This window comes from Peromyscus leucopus, chromosome 10, assembly GCF_004664715.2.
Source record: "Peromyscus leucopus breed LL Stock chromosome 10, UCI_PerLeu_2.1, whole genome shotgun sequence".
Lineage (NCBI taxonomy): Eukaryota > Metazoa > Chordata > Mammalia > Rodentia > Cricetidae > Peromyscus > Peromyscus leucopus.
Window position 1 is genome coordinate 50,029,721 of NC_051071.1, and position 21,759 is coordinate 50,051,479.

The 21,759-nt window shown below is 38.1% G+C and overlaps 1 protein-coding gene across 1 annotated transcript in view; it reads left to right on the plus strand.

The window, feature by feature from the left end:
* Dthd1 (death domain containing 1) overlaps positions 1–21,759 on the plus strand; it is a 61,127-nt gene that overhangs the window by 29,362 nt on the left and 10,006 nt on the right. Inside the window, 1 exon segment of the mRNA XM_028868143.2 lies at positions 322–560. Within this exon segment, the coding sequence (XP_028723976.2) occupies positions 322–560 (239 nt within the window).

Genomic DNA, 21,759 nt, shown 5'->3' on the forward strand with positions numbered 1-21,759 from the left:
ATTCTTGGAGAGTGAAGATGACTTTCTAAGTACTGGAAAACATGAATATTTCCAGACGTTTCTTGGTAGAAAATATGGAGAGTAAAAAGCAAAGTAAAAATTATTCATGTAGGAACTTCCAGAGAATATATGGTCCAATTACAGATGAGAAATCTTCCTAACAATCTACTATAATCTGTCATTGCTGTTAGGATTTATGCTTACAAGGTGTGACAGTAGGCAAGACACTTTAACTAGATTTGATAAATGAAAGGTCATTGGGATTTTCCAAATTAAAGCAAACCGATTATCTTTTTGGTGACAAATGTATCTCCTCTTCAGGCAATGGGAAGGATTATGGGAAAGACTACAAACTCATCTTTCACCTGCAAAGAAAACCCAGGCTAGAACTCCACATCAAAGAGGTGGATGAATTTGGGAACTATAGCTGCCCTCATTATAAAGGCACCATTGTGGTCTATAAAGTACCCAGAGAGAAGATTGTCCCCAACTTGGATCAATCCCTTCATGAAAATCTTGACCAGGTGCCAGTTTGCAAATTACCATTGAAATTGCCAAAGGTAAGTCCCTCCCCTTCCTGTGTAACAACTTTTGTCGCGTCTTTGTAATTCCCTATTGCAATCGGTTCTGCAAGCAAATGGATATAGAAGGCTAAAATAAACATAACGCCAAACTTGATAAAGAAGGGTTAGGTAGGGCCAACTCTAGAGTAACAGAATGTGCATTGGGTGTCTGCTGTTGCTGATGTTAGTTTTTTCTAACTCGAGAAATGGAAGTAGATTGATTTCTCACAGCATGTTCTTAATGACCATGGCAACAATGCCGTTCATCTTCTATAACTACATCTGAGGAACTGTGTCACCATTTGTGAAAACACTGAGTGCATTGCAGAGTGTATTTGAAGGACAGATCAATCTGAACATGGGACTAACATCAAAAAAACTTTACTAAGATTAATCTATTCCAGCATGTTTACTTTACAAGTTATTTGTATTTAATAACCTGACTCAAGCCAGAAAGTCAGATTAAATTATTTCCCAAAAGGTCAAACATATTAAAGCATATAAATATTTTATTATTGTATAAGTAATTACTTTCTATGAATGAGTATAACTACCTTGTATTTTTAATGGAAAATAATGCTGAAAAATCATGTTATCACTGTCTTGCAAAAAGATATTTGTTACTTTTAAAGAAAGCCTTTTTCTGTTCTTACCTTTTGTGTTTTGAATTTCAGAACATGTTTTCCATATACAGGTTTTGTACATTTTTTTAGGTGTCATGTAGTTCAGACCACACATAAACGCACTATGCAGCTGAGGATGACCTTGAACTCCAAATCTCCTTGCTTAAATTCCGAGTGCTAGGATTACAGGTGTGAACCATCACAGCCAGTCTTTGTACAGCCCTCAATTAACAAATATTAGCTGTACCTCTGAAAGAGATTGCTCTCCTACATGTTCTCATAAATACAGAGTTATAGAAATAAAATGCAGTCAGAATTTGTGTTGTCAATAATGGTAGCTACTGTCCACCATGGCTATCCTCAAACACGTGACACATGGCTAATCTCAAAGGAGACATCCTGTGCCAGACAGATCCAGTAAGAAAATATAAATGAATCATAATCTGTTTATGATGATGAAATGGCACCTTTGTAATATTTTGGTTTGATTGGGTTGAATAACATGTTCCATAAATCATTTTTATTTTTTCTTAAGTAACTGCTGCATTGAAATACACATCTCAAATTCTATTTCTGTGGAATAGTACTTTTGTAAATAAATGTAACCTAAGAGAGTATAAAAAACATGTATATAAAACTGCATTGTAAGGTTATAACTGATTAGATAATGGTATAAATAATGCATTAATAGTTGTTCAGAAGTTGAAAATAGCATCTCTGGAAGCTGAAAACAGTAGACCTTTTGTGGTGATTACATCATTTTTTTTTTCTAAACTGTTTTTGTTCTTGGGAATTTAACCACTAGACACGAAGGGAAAACTGGCTTCCAGCAAGAAAATGGAATGCATTTGATTGGGATGATAGAAATATATTAGCAGAAATTCACATTTCAATTAAAGCCATTACCATAATTTCTAAAATACAAAAATCCCTTTAAGTGCTTTTGCATGCACCGTGTCATTAAATCCTCACAGAATCTTTGGGTGCAGTGCCATTGTTCTTGCGTTACCAGAAGTGGAGACGGAGCAGGTCCAGTCACGTTGTCTGGGATCCTAGAGTTAAGAGCAGAGGAAGGATTCCAACTCAGGAGATCTGTTTGCCAGGTGTTCAGCAACCTCTGTGCTGTTGCCTCTTAGCAGAAAAAACTTCTATTCTTATCCCAGAAAGCAGGATAGAGCTGCAGGTATCCAGATTCTCCCTAAAAGTTGTGGAACAAGTCGAAAACAGAAAGAGTGTAGACAAACTATTAGAAAAAGTTAGCAAATAGCATGTCATGGACTTCAGCCAAACCAAAGCAGCCTTAGTGCAGAGAAGCCTCATTACAAAGAGTAAGCACTGAGCCATATGAACCTTTTCCTTGGCGGTTTGAAGGAGGCACTGGGGTGCTGAGCAGGGAGGCACATGCTGTTAAACCACCGATGGCAGAAACTGCAGTATGTTCAGAACAGTATAGACATCTAAATAAACACTCACTTCCATTTGTGCATCTGCGGCAATGTTGATGTTTCCATGTTTGTTTAGAATTTCCTTCCAATAAAGAGTCTACATATTTTAAATTTTATTTCACTTTTTAAATATTTAAAATTATATATAGTATTTAAATTTATATATTTAATATTTGAATTATATAGATTAATACTTAAATTTATGTGTTTGATATTTGAATTATATAGATTAATATTTAAATTTATGTATTTGATATTTGAATTATATGGATTATATTTAAATTTATATATTTAATATTTAAATTATATATGAATTAATATTTAAATTATATATATACACTGTGTGTGTGTGTGTGTGTGTGTGTGTGTGTGTGTGGTATATGTCCATGTGTCTGTGAACATATATATGCCACAGTAGAGGTCTGGGAACAATTTGTAGAAATTGGTTCTTTCCTTTGCCCACTGAACAGTCTCTCTAGCTCCTACTGTGAGTCTAATAGACAGAATAATTTCACATATTGTCTGGGATATAATGGAGTAAAGAGCATGTGCCTAGCACATGTGAGGCTCTGGGTTCAGTCACCATCAGCAATAACCAAGGAATGCACATATTTACTATGTGGAGCTTTTCAATATATACATAACATATAATGATCAAGTTGTCATAATTAGCATAGCCATCACCTCAAACTTTATTTTGGAGTACCCAGAAAGGAAGAATTTGAGTGTTCTCCTACATTCGACTCTTTAACATTCAAGTCCCTGCCCACATGCTATTTACTGTCCTTATTCCCCCATCCCCCATCTCCTAGTCATCTTTTAACCTATAACCCTCTTTAGGTTTATTTGCTGTGTTTAGACCTAGTCTGTTCTGGCCAGGTCCTTCCTGAATGGTGAGAACAGAGTGTGACTCAGACCAGGTACTAAATATGTGTGACTACGCGTCAGAGCTTCCCATACAGCCCTCATTAACTTCCCTGAGGATCACAACTCCGGCCTGGATAGGACACTCAGACTTTCTCAGATTGGTATTTTAGAGCTTCATTGTACGAGCCCTTGCCTGTCAGACTGAGGAGCTGTTCTGCATGAACACATAAAGATTTGGAGTGCAGAATACCATGAGGGCTGCTCTCCAGGCTGCTTAATTGAGCGAGTTCCTTCCAAAGAGCTGTGTTGTATTCTGCAGCTGTGGCCTGATCAGAGAGAGACAAAGCCAAGCTCCATAGGACTTTCTAGTAGAAAGAGTCAGGAAGAGAGAGCTTATGTACAGAAAAGGGAGCTTCAATTCAAACATGTGGCATCAATTGAACTTTCACTTATCAGTATTTCCTCTGTATGATTCTTGAAATAATTAGCCAAGGTAGCTAATTTAGGAGTGTACATAGATTTTTTTCCCTGTGAAAGTTTGTAAGTGATCACCATAAACGTGTCATGAGCTCTTTTCCTGCTCTGGCTCTGACACACACTTCTCACCCAGTTGCCTGCTCCTGTTGGCCACCTCTTAACCTCTGCCTCAGTGTGACCTCTCCCAGGAAGCTGTGGGTGTTCCTGATATGTGGAGCTACAAGATCCTGTACTTCATCTGTTGTTGTAGTTGCCACATTTCATTATAATGCCCTGTTTATTGTTTCTCTACATACAAACACTTTTCAACCTTACTGTCTATATTGCCTTCATGGGGATCTTTTAGACATTTTATTAAGTCACTACCAAGTCCTCAGAGATTCCAATACAGATACATTGTATATCTATCTGCTTATGTATATTATATGTGCAAATATATGTCTGTTTTAAATAGAAGTGTAAATTCTTTTTAATTCTGTTATTTATATATATAAACCACTTATTATTTTTATTTTCATACTCCCCATTATTCCATGCTACCCCCTTCCCTTTCCTCCAATTGCTGTCTTCTTTTTTCCACTTAGTCTCCTAGTGGCTATACCATTAGAGAAAATAATACATGCTCCTCTAGCAGCTGTTAACAGTCATTAGCTCTTCAGGAAGGGACTAGGCCTCATGAGCATCTCCTGTATCCCTGGCAGGAATCTGGAGAGCCCAAACTCATGAAGATTTCCATAGCTACTGCTTATGCTTGCAAGAGCAATGTCAGATCTGGGTGGCAGCAATACATGATACTCTTCCCCATCCTCTGTCTCTTAAATTCTTTTTGACCTTTCTTCTGCAATATGCTCTGGACCTTCAGGTTTCTTTGTGTGTGTGTGTGTGTGTGTGTGTGTGTGTGTGTGTGCAAGTGTGCAAATGTCTTGTTTAAGACTGAGCATTGTCACTTATTCTCAGCATTTTGAACAAATATGAGTCTCTGCATTAATTGCCAACCTCTTCAAAAATCCATATATGTGCTCCATGCTGAATGTAGAACTGGTTGTGAGTATAAATCTAATTATTTACTAGGAGGCAAGAAAGAACCACTGGGAGGGAATCACTAAAGCAGGGAATAATAAATATAAAATAAATAATAAGTAGCAAAGTGTGCTGCTCCAGCATGAAAAACTTAAATATGATTGGGGAAATGGTGGGGTTTGGAGGGCTACCAAAAGGTAAAAACACATGTAAAAGTGTGTAAAGCCCTGTGACTTTGCTTTATATAATTGAAAAATAAGTTTAAAATAAAGTTTGGAATGGAGATACCTTTTCCTTTATGGATGGCTAATTCTGTTCTAGGAAGCCACAGGGTTTTAAGCATATTCCGTATCAGATATGGAATTCCTCCCTATGAGTTGTTGGCCAGGAAGGACTCAGAGGCTCCAAAACAATACAGCCTGTGGTCATTGCTCTTGGTTTCCCACCAGGACATTGTGATAAAACCTTATCCTGAAGATACATACTTGTATGGAACAGAATCAAGATGAGCTGGGATCTCTCTCTCTCTCTCTCTCTCTCTCTCTCTCTCTCTCTCTCTCTCTCTCTCTCTCTCTCTCTCTCTCCAGCATTCATAGTACTGGAAGATGCTGTTCAAGTTGCTAGAAAAGTAAACTCATCAATGGCTTCACTCAGCTATAGACTATGTTTGCTGTAATACTGACCTGCCAGGCAAGATGCCTACTGGTTCAATAGTGCCACTGCCCCTACTATTTTGGAGAAAATCAACCAGCTGCTCTGTAATTGGATGTGAAGCCCACTATGCAGGAAGGAACACAGACCTGGTACTATAAAGTTGATCAAAACAAAAGGGCTAGAACAGACACCATCCAACTGGGGCATGCACTAATGTTTCCCAAAATAAGCATGTTGTGAAACTGCCTTCTGAATATTTCTGAATCTCCCTCCCTCCTTCCCTCCTTCCCTCCCTCCCTCCCTCCCTTTCTCCCTCCTTTCCTCCTCCCCTCTTATTCCCTCATCTTTCCTTCTCTCTTTCTTGCCTCCCTCTCTTCTTTTGGTCACATTCAGGAGAAGACATCTCTCTTTGAGGGATTTGTTTCTCTAGCTGGTCAGGCATGATTGACAGTACAGACTTACAGGTTTTTCTACTCAACTCTGCCATGCCTCTGATAGATCACACAAGTTCAGAGAATGTTTATGAATGACTAGATCAATGAGGTCATTTCTACTAGTCCTTAAAATTGTCCAACCTTGAAAGTTATCATCTTGAAACTACATCATCGTGTTAAATATAGAATGTCTTAAATATCTGCTGCTTTTCATAGGCTAATTGACTATCAATATGCCATCTGTACTTTCCTTTCCTCCCAGATGGGTTTGTACAGGGCTTTCCAGATTCTCACTCTTGGCCATAACTTTTATACAAAGCTTCTGCAAATAAGTTCCCCGGGACTGAGGAAGCTTTTCTCCTCTTTTATAACTAATGTAAACCTAAACAGGAATTGAAACCATGACCTTTGTTTTGTGAGAACAGACTACTTCCTCAAAATTTGGAATAAAAAAAAAAAAACTCCAACTCAGCCAAGCAGCATTAACATGGGTTACTTTTCAGTAAATAGAAGTACCCACAGAAGGCAAACAGAAAATACTTTTAACAGAATAAATGCTGTGGCTTAATTTCCACAAATAGCAGAAGCTATAATGTTAAACACCACTTAGAACAAGCAGGTTGAATACCTTTTCCCCTTTTAAAATATACTAACATTTAACAGCCACCACAAACAGCTCCACCCTAGTACCTTGGAAAGGTCTAAAGAGCTAAGTGATTGCTACAGAGTAAATACAATTTGAAGGTATTTTATACCTGTAAGTTCAAGACTTCAAGAATATTTGAAAAACAAGCATCTCAAAGTCCTGGTGTATCAACAGATGGTCATGATGTGTTATGTGTGTATATAGTCACACATATTTGCACACAAGTAATCACAAGGTATAATGTTAATGTCCTGTGAGGCTCCTCGGAAAGTGAAGATCCTTTGTAAATTTTATCTGTTTACTTCCTGCTTTTAAGAATACCTTACATCCTTCAACTTCCATATTTTGCTCATTCATATATCAGTTCATTCAAAAACCATGTTTTGTACGCCAAGGACCTAACATACAATAGTGCTCCTGTATAGATAGTATAATATTCACTTTTCTTGTCACTGTGACCACATACATGATGGGAAGCAAGTCAAGAAGATTTGTTCTGGTTCCCAGTTGGAGGGGAGGGTCCCCTGTGACAGGAAGACATGGTGACAGGAGTGCCCCACAGGTGCAGCACTGGGGGGGGGTTGTCTCACATTGACGTGCTTCGGGAGTCATAGAGAAACAAATGCTGGGGTTCGACTTCCTTTCTCCTCTTTACCTTTTCATTCGGTCTGTTGCCCCTATCGCAGGGGATTTTGCAGCCCACATTCAGAGTGAGTCTCCCCTTCTGGGTCTACCTTCAATGGACACACTCTCCCAGACACCAGAGGCGTGTCTCCCAGGCAACTCCAGATTCTCCTAAGATGACAATGAAGCACAACGACCACAGTCTAAACCTTCCCTGGCCTCTCTGTGGTCCACTTTTGTTTTGAGGACAGAGGTATCTTTAAAAACATCATTCAGATCACATGTCTGCTTCAAACCCTGCGATGACTCTGGTTTCCCTCAGAGCAAGGGCTCCACTCATGTGCAGGAAATATATACAAAGATTCCAGCGGATGCTGAAAATTATCGAAACCTAAAAGAATGGTTTTTCATATATACATAGCTATGACAAAGTTTAGTTATAAATTAGGCAGAGTAAGATATTAATAAGCACAACTAATAATAAAATGGAACAATTGATAATTTACTATAACATAAATTCCTTAAGATTTATGGATTTTTTTTATTTCTGGAAATTCCTGTTTAATACTTTCAACCATAATTGACCATGTTGTCATGGAGGCTGAAGGATACTGAGTTCAGAAAATACAAACCACTCATAAGGGACAGCTACTGCACAAGTCTCTATGGACCTACAGGCCCACTGGGTCCAGATCCTTGTATCCCGTCCTCTTCACTTGTTCAGCTCCAACCCCACAGTTATCCTGTCCCTGCTTCCGGAGCACACCACATAGTCTTCTGATGGAAATCTCTGTGTTAGTGATTACTCTGACCTGAATGGTCCTCTGAATGACTACCCATATGCCAAAACCTCAAACTTCATTGTTCGGTCAAATTTCACATTCTCCCTAAAGCCTCATCTGAATCTATTTAATAAGTGATATACTTCTATTCTCTTAATACAACACTCTAGTGTATCTGTAAACCTGCCTTAACTTTGTTTCCCTCTAAAGCATTGGAGCCTCGTGCGTTAGGTATGTTGGTGCGTTAGGTATGTTGCAGGCACAAGGACCTACACACAGCAAAAATGTAGGTAAGCTCCATGACTGCAGAAAGCTTTGTTCTGTTCATTATCTACTGGTGCAGATGTAGAGCAATGTTTGGCATAGACCACATGTTAAACAAATGCTGGTTGCGTGAATACATTAATCAGTACAGCTATAGTATAGATAATAAAACATGAGAGGAGAAAATGAGAAACATCAAGGAAGGAGACAAATTAGCATCAGAGGATAAACAAAATTGGTGGCATTCGTGTTAAAGTAGGACAACAGTGAGTTAACTTCTGGGCTGAGAAAGAACACACGACAAGAAGCCTCTCTACCTACATTTCTAGGAGAACATCAGGCGGGGTAAGGAAAACAGAAGATGACTAGACTCTGTGATGCCTTGAAGGAGTATCATCAGGGGTAGTGTGTAATGGTGGCTACGAAGTAGGAAAAGGTCTGCAAAAAGGATCAGAGTTTCTTTGTGGTACTCGGTTATCAGATGCACTTCTGAAACCGGCCATGTCAGGAATATGTGTGAAAATATGTGGCCACAAAGACAATAGTTTGCCTATAAATCATTTCTCAGTTGTGCCCTAAACAGTTCTTTTTCAGAGATGCTCAAGAACATTCTGTTGATATTACATTCATTTGTATGCTGGCAGAAAGAAAGCACCTTTGGAAAAAAAAAATAAATGAAGAGTTTAGGGGTGGAAGGAAGTGGTTAGAATGTTTGGTGCCAGAACATGTGCTTCTGAAATCCCCCAGATGGCTGGCTCTATGACATTTGGTGACTTTCGTTCGTCAGCTTGGGCTATGACTGCCTTGTACTTCTCCCACCTGTTGGGTGGTTTTGCTTGAATGCGGGAGGGGCTTTAATCCCCTGGCTGAAGTCTCTGGGAGGCTGGAGTTCCCAGCAATACCTCAATGACGTGCTTACATAAGCAACACTGACCCAAGTCCTACTGAGATAGAACTTCCTTCACAACAAAAAGCAAACAGTAACAACAACAAACAAAAAAACATAAAAAATAAAAAAAAAAAACCATGAGAGATAAAGTGTCAGCATTTCCTCTCCCACCACCGTGTTAAAGGAAGTGTGTAGGTCCTACTGCAAGAGTTAGTTCGTCAGTAGTGTCACTTTCTCTTGATTTTGGACTTTCATTGCATTCTCCCAACCCTGCCAAGGATGATTCTAAAACTGCATTTTTTTTTCCCTAAGAACATGAACCGCTAAAGCAATCTTAACTAAATAAATTAGTGGATTCTGGAGTTGGAGAAATGTTTATGGTCACAGGTACCTTAGTTTTGCTTACAATTTTCAGATGTAGTTATTTTATAAAATTGTATTAGGGTTAATAAGTAAGGTATAAACAGCATATATGGGTAGCACTAACAGCACTCAGTGAGTTATAAATAAAGATAGTTGGGGGTCACATGTGCTGGGAGACCAGGGAAAAGTTATAGGGGTAAGGTATGGGGATATAGATATGATTAAGAAACACTGTATATATGTGCAAGTTTTTCAGGATAAATAAAAATACTGTTTTAAAAAGTGGAAATACGTTAGGAAAACATATATATATATATATATATATATATATATATGTGTATATATATATATCAAAGTGTATATATATATACTTTAAACACTATCAGAAAAACCAGGGTAAATTGGTTTTGGTAGAAACATTGAACTTAAGGGTGTTTTAGAATTTCCTATAACTTAATTCCACATTTCCTATAGTAGAGGCAATTTCAGCAACATGTCTATTGCTTTATGCTCTACCCTTTATCAGTCAGAGAATAAATTCAATAAGATCTTGATAAATTGAAATGTTATGTTAAATTATTCAGAGAATGAGATATCTTGGAACACTCAGTCCTAAATTGGATGTCTCCACCAAACCCTCCCTCCCCTCAAAGCCCGGTGAGCCCTGCAGAAGAGGACACAGAAAGATTGTGATAGCCAGAGGGATGGAGGACACCAAGAAAACAAGGCCCTCTAAATCAGCATGAGCAAAGCTCATATGAACTGACAGAGACTGAAGAGGCATGCATTGGGTCTGCATGGGCCAGCACCAGGTCCTTGGTGCATATGTTATGCCTTCCAGTTTAATGTTTTTATGGAATTCCTGATGATTGAGTGAACCAGTGGGTCTCTGATTCTTGTGTCTCCTCTTGGAGTCTTTCCTCTCTACTGCTTTGTCTTGTCCAACATCAGTATGATAGTTTTTGTTTTATCTTATTGTATTTTATTTTGTCATTTTAAAAAATGAATGAATGAAAACCTAACCACTAGGGAAAAAGTTAAAAACTGAACTTTCAATTATATCTTCTGTGAAAATCAGCTTTCTCCAATAGAATGCCACTGGGTATATCAACACTCTAGGATAGACTTCATGTTCAGGAGTGGTTCATCCAACATATAATGGATGCCACAGTGTGTGTGTGTGTGTGTGTGTGTGTGTGTGTGTGTGCACGAGTTTTTATATAGTTATAGTTTGTGGAGTTTTTTGTTTGTTTTTGTTTTCTGAGTATGGTTTTATTTTGTTTTCTTGGTTTTGGGGATTTTGTTTTGTTGCACTGAGTTTTTGTTTCTTTTTTGAGAAAGAACTTAATGTTGGGTAGGTAAGGATTTGGTGGGACTCAGGGGTGGATAAGAATATGATCAATTGTTTTAAATAATGGAAAATATAATAACAAAATAAATAAATAAAAAGAAAAATGTGTTTTTTAGCTGTAAGCTAAACTTGACCTCTTGAGCTTAGTTCTGACTCCCCTTGACTCTCCCTATGGTCCTGCTTGCCTGTCACCCACCAGTGTGACCCTCAGAGACAGACACAGTTGTGCATTGGCCACTAGAACACACAAGGGAGAGAGATGAGCAATGCTTTGCCCACCTATGTCATCAGGAGAGATTACCCTCCCTTCTTCCCACACCCTGCTCTCAATCTTTTCCCTTTTTGTTTTCCTTCTTTTTTCACTTCTACCTTTCATCCTCCTCTCTCCTATCACACAGATTTCTCTGATCAGAAGCCTGAATAACAAGTCAGGAATTGGACACTGCATTTTCCTGCATCTTAAATGACTGTGTTTAATGAATAAAAATGGTGTTTATTAATTTAGCCAGTTGTCTGTCTTCCTTTTGATTTTCACCTAGCTTTGTTTTTTCCTTTAGACATGCCAGACAAAAAAAAAAAAAAAAAAAAAAAAAAAAAAAAAAAAAAAAAAACAGCAAATCATAACATCTTAATACAAACAAGTTATATTATAGCACTAAAATATTCTGATAATGAAGATCTGCAGCCTGGCTTAAGAAAATTTCAAGTTTAGTTTATGAAATAAAGCTTCAAATTTTTTTAAATTTAAAAAAATATGTATTTTTCATACAATGCATTATGATTATGGTTCACTTCTCCCAGCTGCTACCAGGTCCTCCCTACCTCTCCATTCACCTTTCTAGTTTTCTCTGATTAGAAAACAAAGAGACATCTTGAAAAATAAAATAAAATAAGATAAAACAAAAAACAGACAAACCAGTATAGGACAAAACAAACAGAGAAAACAAGAACCAAAGGAAAAGCCACAAAGTTTCATGCACAGAAATCTCATAACAACAAAACTAGAAACCATAATATATAAGCAAAAGACATGGGGGGGGGCAGGAACCAGACACAGCATTATGAGATTAAAATCAAAACAAAACCTCCATAAATACCACGGAGCTCAGCCATGTTGGCCTTCTCCTGCCGGATATTGGGCCTGCCCTTCAATGAGGCTTATATATCTATTGGAGAAAATTGATTTCTCCTTCACAATCAGTAAGCAACTGGTGATAGCTTCTGGGGTTAGGGATCGAGGTCATGTCCACTTCCCCTCTCAGCACTGGGGTCCCATCTGCCTTAGACTTGACCAGGCCCTGTGTGTGCTGCCACAGTCTCTTGTGAGTTCATGTGTGCACCAGCACTGTTGTGTCCAGCAACAGTCTGGTCCTTCTTTCCTTGATGTCATCCATCCCTACTGACCCTTACCTGTTTTTGGCCTCCCCTTTCACAGGGTTCTCTGAGCCCTGAGGGGAGGGATTTGATGAAGATATCCCATTTAGAACTGAGTATTCCAAGGCTTCCTACTCTTTGCACATTGTCCCATTGTGGGTCTCCGTATTTGTTCCCATCTACTGCAGGAGGAGGCTTCTCTGGTGATAGCTAAGTGAGACATTGATCTGTGAATATAGTAGGATGCATTTATGAGTCACTATATTGTTACATTCTTTCATCAGAACAGTACTATTTGGTTTCCCCTTAGGTCCCTGGCCTATCTAGTCTCAGGTTCTTGGTCACCCAAGCAGTGTCCAGCATGAGTTCTATCTCATGGTATGGGCTTTAAATTCAATTAGATAGTGGCTGGATACTCCCCCAGCTTCTGAGCCATTATTACACCAGTCTATCTTCCAGGTAGGTTGCCATTGTAGATTACAAGTTTGTTGTTGGATTTGTGTTTATCTTTCTCCTGTGGTTTCATGCAGAGTACCCTCCAGTACCAAGAACACTGGTCAGTAGAGCTGAAGGCTCTAGACAGGCAGTGGGTCAACTTCTCTGTGTTCAATGAAATGCGTAGGCACTATCTTCAGTAATGGGGCCTTACTATCAATTTGTGGAGAGCAACCAATAGTCTTGGCAATGGCCTGCGTTGTTGTGGGTTTCCATGGGTCCCCTTTGGCCAACAACTCAATTATGTGTAACACATTCCATGGCAATGGAAATTTCATTTGGTGGTGAAAAATGTCTCAGTAGAGCTTTGTCTCTCTGGTTATTTGGTGATTACATTTAGATTCTGTAGCACGAGTCTTAAAAGGTCGTCTTAATGAAAATAAACCTGGAGCCAGGTACTGGGGTCAATGCTGGAAGATCAGAGAAGCAAAACAAGCCACAGCCACCTCACCTTGCCAATTCCTCAACTGATCCTGTTTCCTCAGATTGGAAGCCTCTGAGTCCTCATCCAAATGAATCTCAGCTGAACTGCTGCTCAAAAGCCTAAAAGCTTAACCAGGCCTGGGTCCTTGTCCTCAGCCTTAAATACCTTTATGCTTCCTGCCATCACTTCCTGGGATTAAAGGCTCTTGTTACCATGCCTGACTGTTTCCAGTGTGGCTTTGAACTCACAGAGATCCAGACAGATCTCTGCCTCTGGAATGCTAGGATTAAAGGTGTGTGTGCCACCATTTTGTGGCCTCTATATCTAGTGGCTATTCTGTTCTCTGACCCCAGATAAGTTTATTAGGGTACACAATATTTGGGGGAACACAATATCACCACAAGGTTCCTTTCATATATGTATATATTTTAAGAAGCTGTAGTAGCTTTCTATACAACTCATCCAGGGATCCTAGTCTTAGCTATACCTCCCCATATATGAGATAAATAGCAACCAAGTACAACAATACAACAAAATCTAAGGATAAGAATTTATGATAAACTTCCCTCTATGGCTGAGATAGAGTGTTTCAGAGAGGTGCTAATTCTTATGTGTTATTATGTAACAGTTTCCTTGGAGACTGAAACATTTCACCCTGATGGGAAGCTCTTTAAGCAGGAAAGTAAACAACTTGTAATGTCTTCAGGAAGTCCCTAAAACTGACAAGATTCACTAGGCCCCTCCCTGCCAGAATAACCAATAAAAGCTGAGAGTCCCCCTCAGAGGAGGAAGCTGGGCTGCAAAGAAGACTCTCAGATGAGCAAACCTGCAAAGCAGCCTCTGATACCAGACCAGATTCCTGGAAGAAGCCGAAACCAGCCGAGCTGCCTAGAAGTTTGGACCAAGTGAGGCTGTTGGAAAAGACACTCCAACCTGTTTAGCTGCCTGCAGGCTGTGCAGTGTTCTCCAGGTTCTCAGCTTTGTGAGTTGTCACCCACTCTGGGGTGGGCTTTGTTGATGCAGTGAACTGTAGTTGGAAGTTGAGCGACATCCCATAGCAGTGAACAGAAACTTTAGAGTCTGAACAGAAACTTCAAAATGGGAAAGAACAGGTGTATTTCAAGAACGTATAATGAGTCCTTCTTTGATGCTTGAGTGGGAGATGTGGAAACTTCATATTGAAATCAACTGAGGAACGATGATAGAGGGATTTGGATTCCTTGTTTGGGTCACATGAATATCTAATTCATCAGGAGGATGTGATGGGCTTTATGACATAGAGAACATGTGCAGTTAAAGATCTACTCAGACAGACAGTATGTAATACAAAGTAAACAAATCCCAGGTTTCTGGTTCATAACTAAATTTAATTTTATAGGAATTTAATTGTAGAGGAATTAATAACAAACCACTGAAAAAGTTTAACCAGGAGAGTAAAATGGTAAAATTTTGTTTGTAGTATCATTATAATAGATGGAAATATATTGAGGAGATGAGTTACTATCAGTAAATCAAAGAGACAGTTACGTAACTCAAGATGAGATGGTAATGTTGACAAGAGAAGAAAGACACCGAGGTTTAGGGATGGAGTCAACTGGGCTTGTGGATATGGGTGGAGCTAGGAAACAGAAGTACAGTGGTGAAGAGAGGAAGCTGTGGAAAGGGGCTTTTGGCAACTGGAGTGACCTGTTGTCTTATGATCATTGCAGTGTATTAGTGACTTACTTTGGAAGTGTTATTCAGATTTGCGTTTATTTCTATTCTTCTTAGTACAGACCCATTAAAACTGTTTTTCCCTTGAGGACCTGTGATCAGTGCCTTTTTCTACTCAAGGCCAGCGTTCATATAACTGAAAAGTATGGGCTTTCTAAAAAACCATTGACTTTTATTATTATTACTAAGACTCTTCAATAGGCAGTGGGTATCCATGGGCCATCTTGGCATAGAATACCCTTCACAACTCCCATCCTTTTACCCCTACAGCCTTTTCATGATACCTTGCCCTGAGTAGCATCTTTTGTTTCATTTCTTTGACTCATTATAATCATGACCACTTCGGTGTCTCTTAATATAAGTTCTTATATCAGTAATGACCCTTGCACTTGGCTCTGTTGTTGCCTCCTTAGAGAAACCTTTACATTTACTAAACAACAATAAGGAAATTTGGTTATAGGTGCTGAACAGTCACTGTAACCAATGTATTCGCACATTTACTAATGTATGGTCCACTGCAGTTTTTATTTATATAGAATAATTAGTGCTATTAATTTCTATACTCTAATAGCAATTTGATAAAAATTTACCCATGTTACATGATTTCTGAAAAAGTACATTGTTGAAGACATAGAAGGACAGAGAAATTTTCCCCTCAGGAGAAGTAGTACATCAAGTTTAGTAGAACAATAGACCAAATTGGTCTGACTCCAGCATCAGCCAACCTGATCATGACACCCTATTTCACCTTGTGTGACTAAGTTTATTGGAGCTAGAGGACCTCATTCAATTTAATATTCTCTCCTCAGATGCTTTCAATAACATTTTGCTGAATTCACTGATTAACAAATGAATGCATACTAATAGCAATCATGAATAACTGAAGTATGTCTTAATAACTGACAAAGCTTTAACCTGTTTTCTACTCAGCTAACAATTAGCAAAAGCCTCTCAAGCCTTGGTTATTGCTGGGATTTCTTAGGCTGTATAAGACCTAGGACTATGTTTGTGAATGTCCAGACCTTTCTGGTAACTTTTATGTCACTGGTGTTGTTAGAAAGTCTATTCCTAGCTGTAAGCCCACCAAAGACAGAACAAACAGGAACTCAAAGATCATTTAGAATAACCTAGAAATAATTATTCTCAGAATTTAGTCACCTTGGTGGATCTTCTGACAAAACCTATTAGGAGTATAATCTTGAAGTGGAGCCTTCAGAAAAAGTTGTTGGGAGTAATGGCTTCTCTCTTTGTTTTCTTGAGCAGCTTTATAAAAAATAAATACCACCTTCCATGTAGTTGCATTTGTGGGTCAAAGAGATTTTCTTTTTGCAGGAGCAACTTGGAATTGTGGGTAGTTTTAAAAACTCATATTAACAAGCATGAATATTTATGTAGTTCTGGTATGTGTGAAGTGTTTCATTAACTCATATAGCATATCTTTTGCTTTTCTCATTTGTTCAATAATAACTAATGAGAAACCCTGAAGCCAGGGTTATCAATTTAAGACTCATATTGTTCTATTTCAGACTGACTAATGATGTTTTTTTGATTGTCTTTAAATACTCCATGTGTTTTCTGAACTATTCAGATTTCTCCTCACTTTACAAACACAGCCATTGGTAGAGGCATCTCTTCCTCTCTGCCAACTTCCTTAAATTCCTTGATTTTTTCCTGAATTGATCCATCCTCATACCAGGGCTTGAAAGCTGTTTCCTTTTGTGACTAGATTTATCGAGGCAAAAGGGGACATAATGATTTTTTTCCTTAATGACGAAAGCATAATCAGACTAATGCCTTGAAAAGAATGAAATTATTCTTCAATTTCAAGCAATGGAGAAGCAATTGTAAAGCCTGCTGCATAGAAATAAGCATAGGCTTAAAGCAAAGAAGAAGCTGAGCTGGGCAAGCGAAGATGCCTGGTTCTTCCACACTGGCAGCATCTGTTTTCATTTCCAAACTTAAGTGTTTGATTTATTTCCTTGTGAGATCTGTCTAGATTAAAAGGAAAAGATTGCTCTGAACTCTCGATATTTTGTTCCTTAATGATCATACTTCTCCTTAGGTTCATGCTGCCCTGAAGCCCCTCCATGAGATGGCACTCCCTTTCATTGTGGGTGCAGAACATCTCTTTCTAGGCCATCAGGGAAGTTCTATGCTGATTATAGAGTTTGCAGAATGTCTATATGACAACAACCACAGGATATCAGCCCACCCATGCTGGTGTCTTTTAATTTCTTTATTTAAAAATCTTCGTGTGTGCTGGTGTGTAAACACATAAATGTGCAGCAAAATAGAGAAAATACAGAAGGAACTTTAAGGAACATTTCTCCCATCATTTTTATGCCCAGATTTGATGGTATTACTTCTTCTTATTGGAAAATTTTAAAGCAAATAAATATGACATACCATTTCATCTACAAATAATTACTTGCAAATATATTTCTAAAGGGTGAAGACAAAACAATTGATCACAATACAATCACTGCCTCCATAATGAGTTCCAGCAAGCTTATGTTTTGTATTCAATGACTAACTCAGTTTTTTCCTTTTCTTTTCATTTGTAAAAGACAGGGTCCTAATAGGATCTAGCCACAGAGTTTGGCTTCTGCTACCCTCTTTTGAAGTCTTTTCCTTCCCCCTGAGAAGAGAATGAGCAATTTTATTTATTTACCTATTTATTGAAAATAGATTCTTCTCCCATATAATACATCCTGGCCATAGTTTCCCCTTCCTCTTGTTATCCCAGCTCTTCTCCATCTCCCCTGTACCCTAGAAGCACTCACCTTCCATTTCACTTCAGAAAAGAGCAGGCCTCGGAGACACAACTACCAAACCCTTTTGTTGAAACTCAGCTTTGGAGCAGAGTCTTGGATGGTGGTTAATCTGTTCACCTGGACATTCTCAGCTCCTATAACAGAAGCAGCCTTCCATAATCACATTGGTTTTAAAGGCTTAGTCACTTATGAACATTCTGGTAAGATTTATCTGCTCTATTCTAATAGTGACACAGCTCTTAATCTGCCAAGCAGACACTGCAGCCATCCCTCTACCCACCTGGATCAGGCTTTCTCTGATTTAGAAGAGTCTAGTTCCCATGATGACTCATCACCCCCATACCATTAAAATGTTTTCTCTAGAGCTTGGGAAGACACAAACACTGTCCAAACATATTTGCCCTGAGTGATGTAATTCTCAGAAAATAAAAAAGGATCTTTTTTTTTTTTTTGCACAATGTCCTCAATTTTTGGAGTTGCTGGTAGTGTTTCCATTTATTTCTTAAATTAATACATAAATTACCTTTATATAAAAAATAGATTCACATGGTGAGGCAGTTGTTCTCTTTTTAGTCCCTTTCTCTGATCTTGTGAATAGAACTCAGGCTGGTGTTAATGTTTCTACCACTTGCAAAACTCCCATATTAGCTGAGAATTGCTCTCAGGTTCAGAAATCTTGGCTAGCAACAGAATTTAGCAATGCTGTTTTGTTTTAATTGCACTTATTTTTAGAGTTTCTCTTTGTTTATATAAGTGAACTTCCTTTTAAGTAGTCAACAAGTAGTAATCTTTTAAAAATAAATAAGTAATTACTGGTAATATTTTGAGCACTTTGCTGAACATTATGCCATGATTTAAAGGAACATGATATAATTCATTGCCTCCTTTCAATGTCACTGGGGAATAGGTGCTATTATTCTTGCTTTTTAAGTGAGGAAAGAGGAAAAGGGGAATATTTTGCTTACAACTAAATGAATACTAGGGCCAGGTGCTGTGGATATATATATATATATATATATATATATATATATATATATATATATATATATAAAACACTGACTGGCCAGTGACCAGGCAGGAAGTATAGGCAGGACAAGGAGAGAGGAGAATTGGGGGAATAGGAAAAAGGAGGGGGAGTCACTGCCAGCCACCACCAGGATAAGCAGCATGTAAAGATGCAGGTAAGCCATGAGCCACATGGCAAGGTATAGATTTATAGAAATGGGTTAATTTAAGATATAAGAACAGTTAGCAAGAAGCCTGCCATGGCCATACAGTTTATAAGTAATATAAGCATCTGAGTGATTATTTTATACATGGGTTGTGGGACTGCGGGGCTTGGTGGGACCTGGAAAGAAACTCTCTAGCAACAGCCAGGAGTTGGGCTCTTTACCAACTCATACTACCTCAAAGACCAGAGAAGAAAAGTTGGCATATATGAATGGAGCATTCGGTGTAGGAAGTACTAGATTAACTAAATATAAAGTTATATGCTATATTCATTTTATATGCAAGTTTTAGCTTACAGTTATAAATATGTGCTATGATTTTCTTATAGATATTAGATTGAATGCTATGTCTGTCATTTTGAATGTATATTTTTGGCCAAATTGTTTTCTTTCTTTAAATCTGTCCTATTCATTTGTAAAATATACATAATAATGACTTCATGGGATACACACGAAACTGAATTTTGCTGCAAAGATTACAGGATATACCCTTTTAGAGTAATTGCTAGTACATGGTTACTAATCAAAATCATTGGCTAATGTTGCTATCAGAGAACATCATTATCCCCTAAATTAGAGTTTTAAGGAGATCTAGGTTTTAAATCTAATTTTGCAATATACTAGCCATGTTACCTTGGTGAATTTACATTTGTGAAATAGGCATGATAATTAGTCAAACTATTGTTTTATCTTTGGAATGAAATAATGTCATAGAGCATAGAATGAGACAATGCAGAGATAAGCTCTTACTTGATTGACAGTTATGATGAACCTATATAGTAGAATTTATGCTAGTATTAATTTTATAACAGATTACTTATTTGATTAATAGTCTTATCTAGCTTGCCTATACTAAGAAATCAACGTGAACCATGTGTTATAAAACTAAGAAAATAGTTAACAACTTTGTTGCTGTAAATGCACTCAAATGTAAATGATAACTATTATTGAAGAATTTTTCACACAAAATATATAGATTATAGTAAGCAGCTGTATTATTTACCTTTCCATTGCTGTGATAAAATACTATGAGCAATGCAACTTATAAAATAAAATGTCTAATTTCAAAGGGTTAAAGTCGATAGAAGAGCAAAGACATGAAGGCATGCAGCTATGGTGGCAGCAGAGAGCTCACATCTCACTCCACAGCAGAAGGTAGAGAGAGCACGCTGGGAATGGTGGAAAGGTTTACAACTGCCTTGTGCCCAGTGACACCTCCTCCAAAAGACCACACTTCCTAATCCTCGCCAAACAGCCACCCAGTGGGAAACAAGTATTCAAATATACAAGCCTATGCAGGCCATTCTCATTCAAATTACCACAACAATGAATGCCAGAACTTGCTTATGGTGTTTTACATACTTTTTGTAAAAACCCATGCTAGCCAGGCAATGGTGGTGCATGCCTTTAATCCCAGCACTCACTCGGGAGGGAGGCAGAGACAGGCAGATCTCTGAGTAGGAGGCCAGCCTGGGCTACAGAGTGAGTTCCAGGAAAGGTGCAAAGCAACAGGTCTGGAAAAACCAAAACACAAACAAACATACAAAAAAAAAAAAAAACATGCTGGAGATATGCAGGCAAATACTAATTAGATACATTTTGGTCCACTACTAAAATAAACTTGTGTAAATTTTAATAAAAATCAGATAACCTGGTCACCAGAAAAATCTGTGGCAAGATGGTTGAAGTGTGAGGAGTGTGGGGTAGAACAAGATGAAGGAGTTGTTACCGCAAGATATTATAATAAGTACCTGCAAAATTATCTTCAGGATTAAGTGCCCCAAGATACATGTTAAAAACATTATGACCTTTCTTGTTTTTTGATAGTGTGAATGTACTATTTACTCATTCTACTATATGGCATCAATGCATAAGGGTACTCAAAAAAGCAGGGAATCTCCATCATGATTATCTAATAAAAACTGATTCTTCTCTGGAGACTCCCATAATGGAATGCAGTCGAAACTAAATAAGACAATGTTATCATTTATTATTTGTACATCTACCAAATTGTAAAAGTATTATCATAGATGCCTTTGAAATTAATTTACTACTTAAACTATAATTTAAAACACACTATTGCTCTATATATCAAAGATATATTTTTATTTCGTTGTTTATACTTAACCACTTAAGATATGTGCAAAATAGTCTAAATGGCATAGCTTCCTGGAGTTTTTTTCTTTTAAAGCATCCTTTTCAGTTTTTACCAGTTATAGTGGTAGACCCTGGGCTTGGGTCACCCCATCATCTTTGCCGTGTTCTCAACTGTGACCCACCCACCTTCAATCATTTAGGCTGGGAGGGTGCGATGACTACATGATATCACCAAGTGAATCACCCTAAAGCCAGCCCACAATGGCTCTTTCTTCCTCTGCACTGTTTTGCCCTTTATTCTCACCCATGTGTTTCTGTAGTGACGGCTTGGCTAGTGAATGCACCATCATAAGCACCCTGAGAGCACATTACAATGGGTTTGAGTCCTAGCTGATACTGAAATGCTGAGTTTTTTCCAGACCATATAGTACTGTCAGAGATCAGATGTTCCACAATAGTTTAGCACAGGGCTGCTGTGAGACACAGCATAGAGCACTATTTCTGAGGCTACTCTGCAGTGGTGACATTGACTGAGATGGGGTGTCTCTCTAACCAAGCCTCTATTTGCATCATAATTGCAAATGGAACTTTGGACGCTCATCCATTAGAATGTTAGTGCTCTAGAAACCCTTCACACATGCAAAAATGACA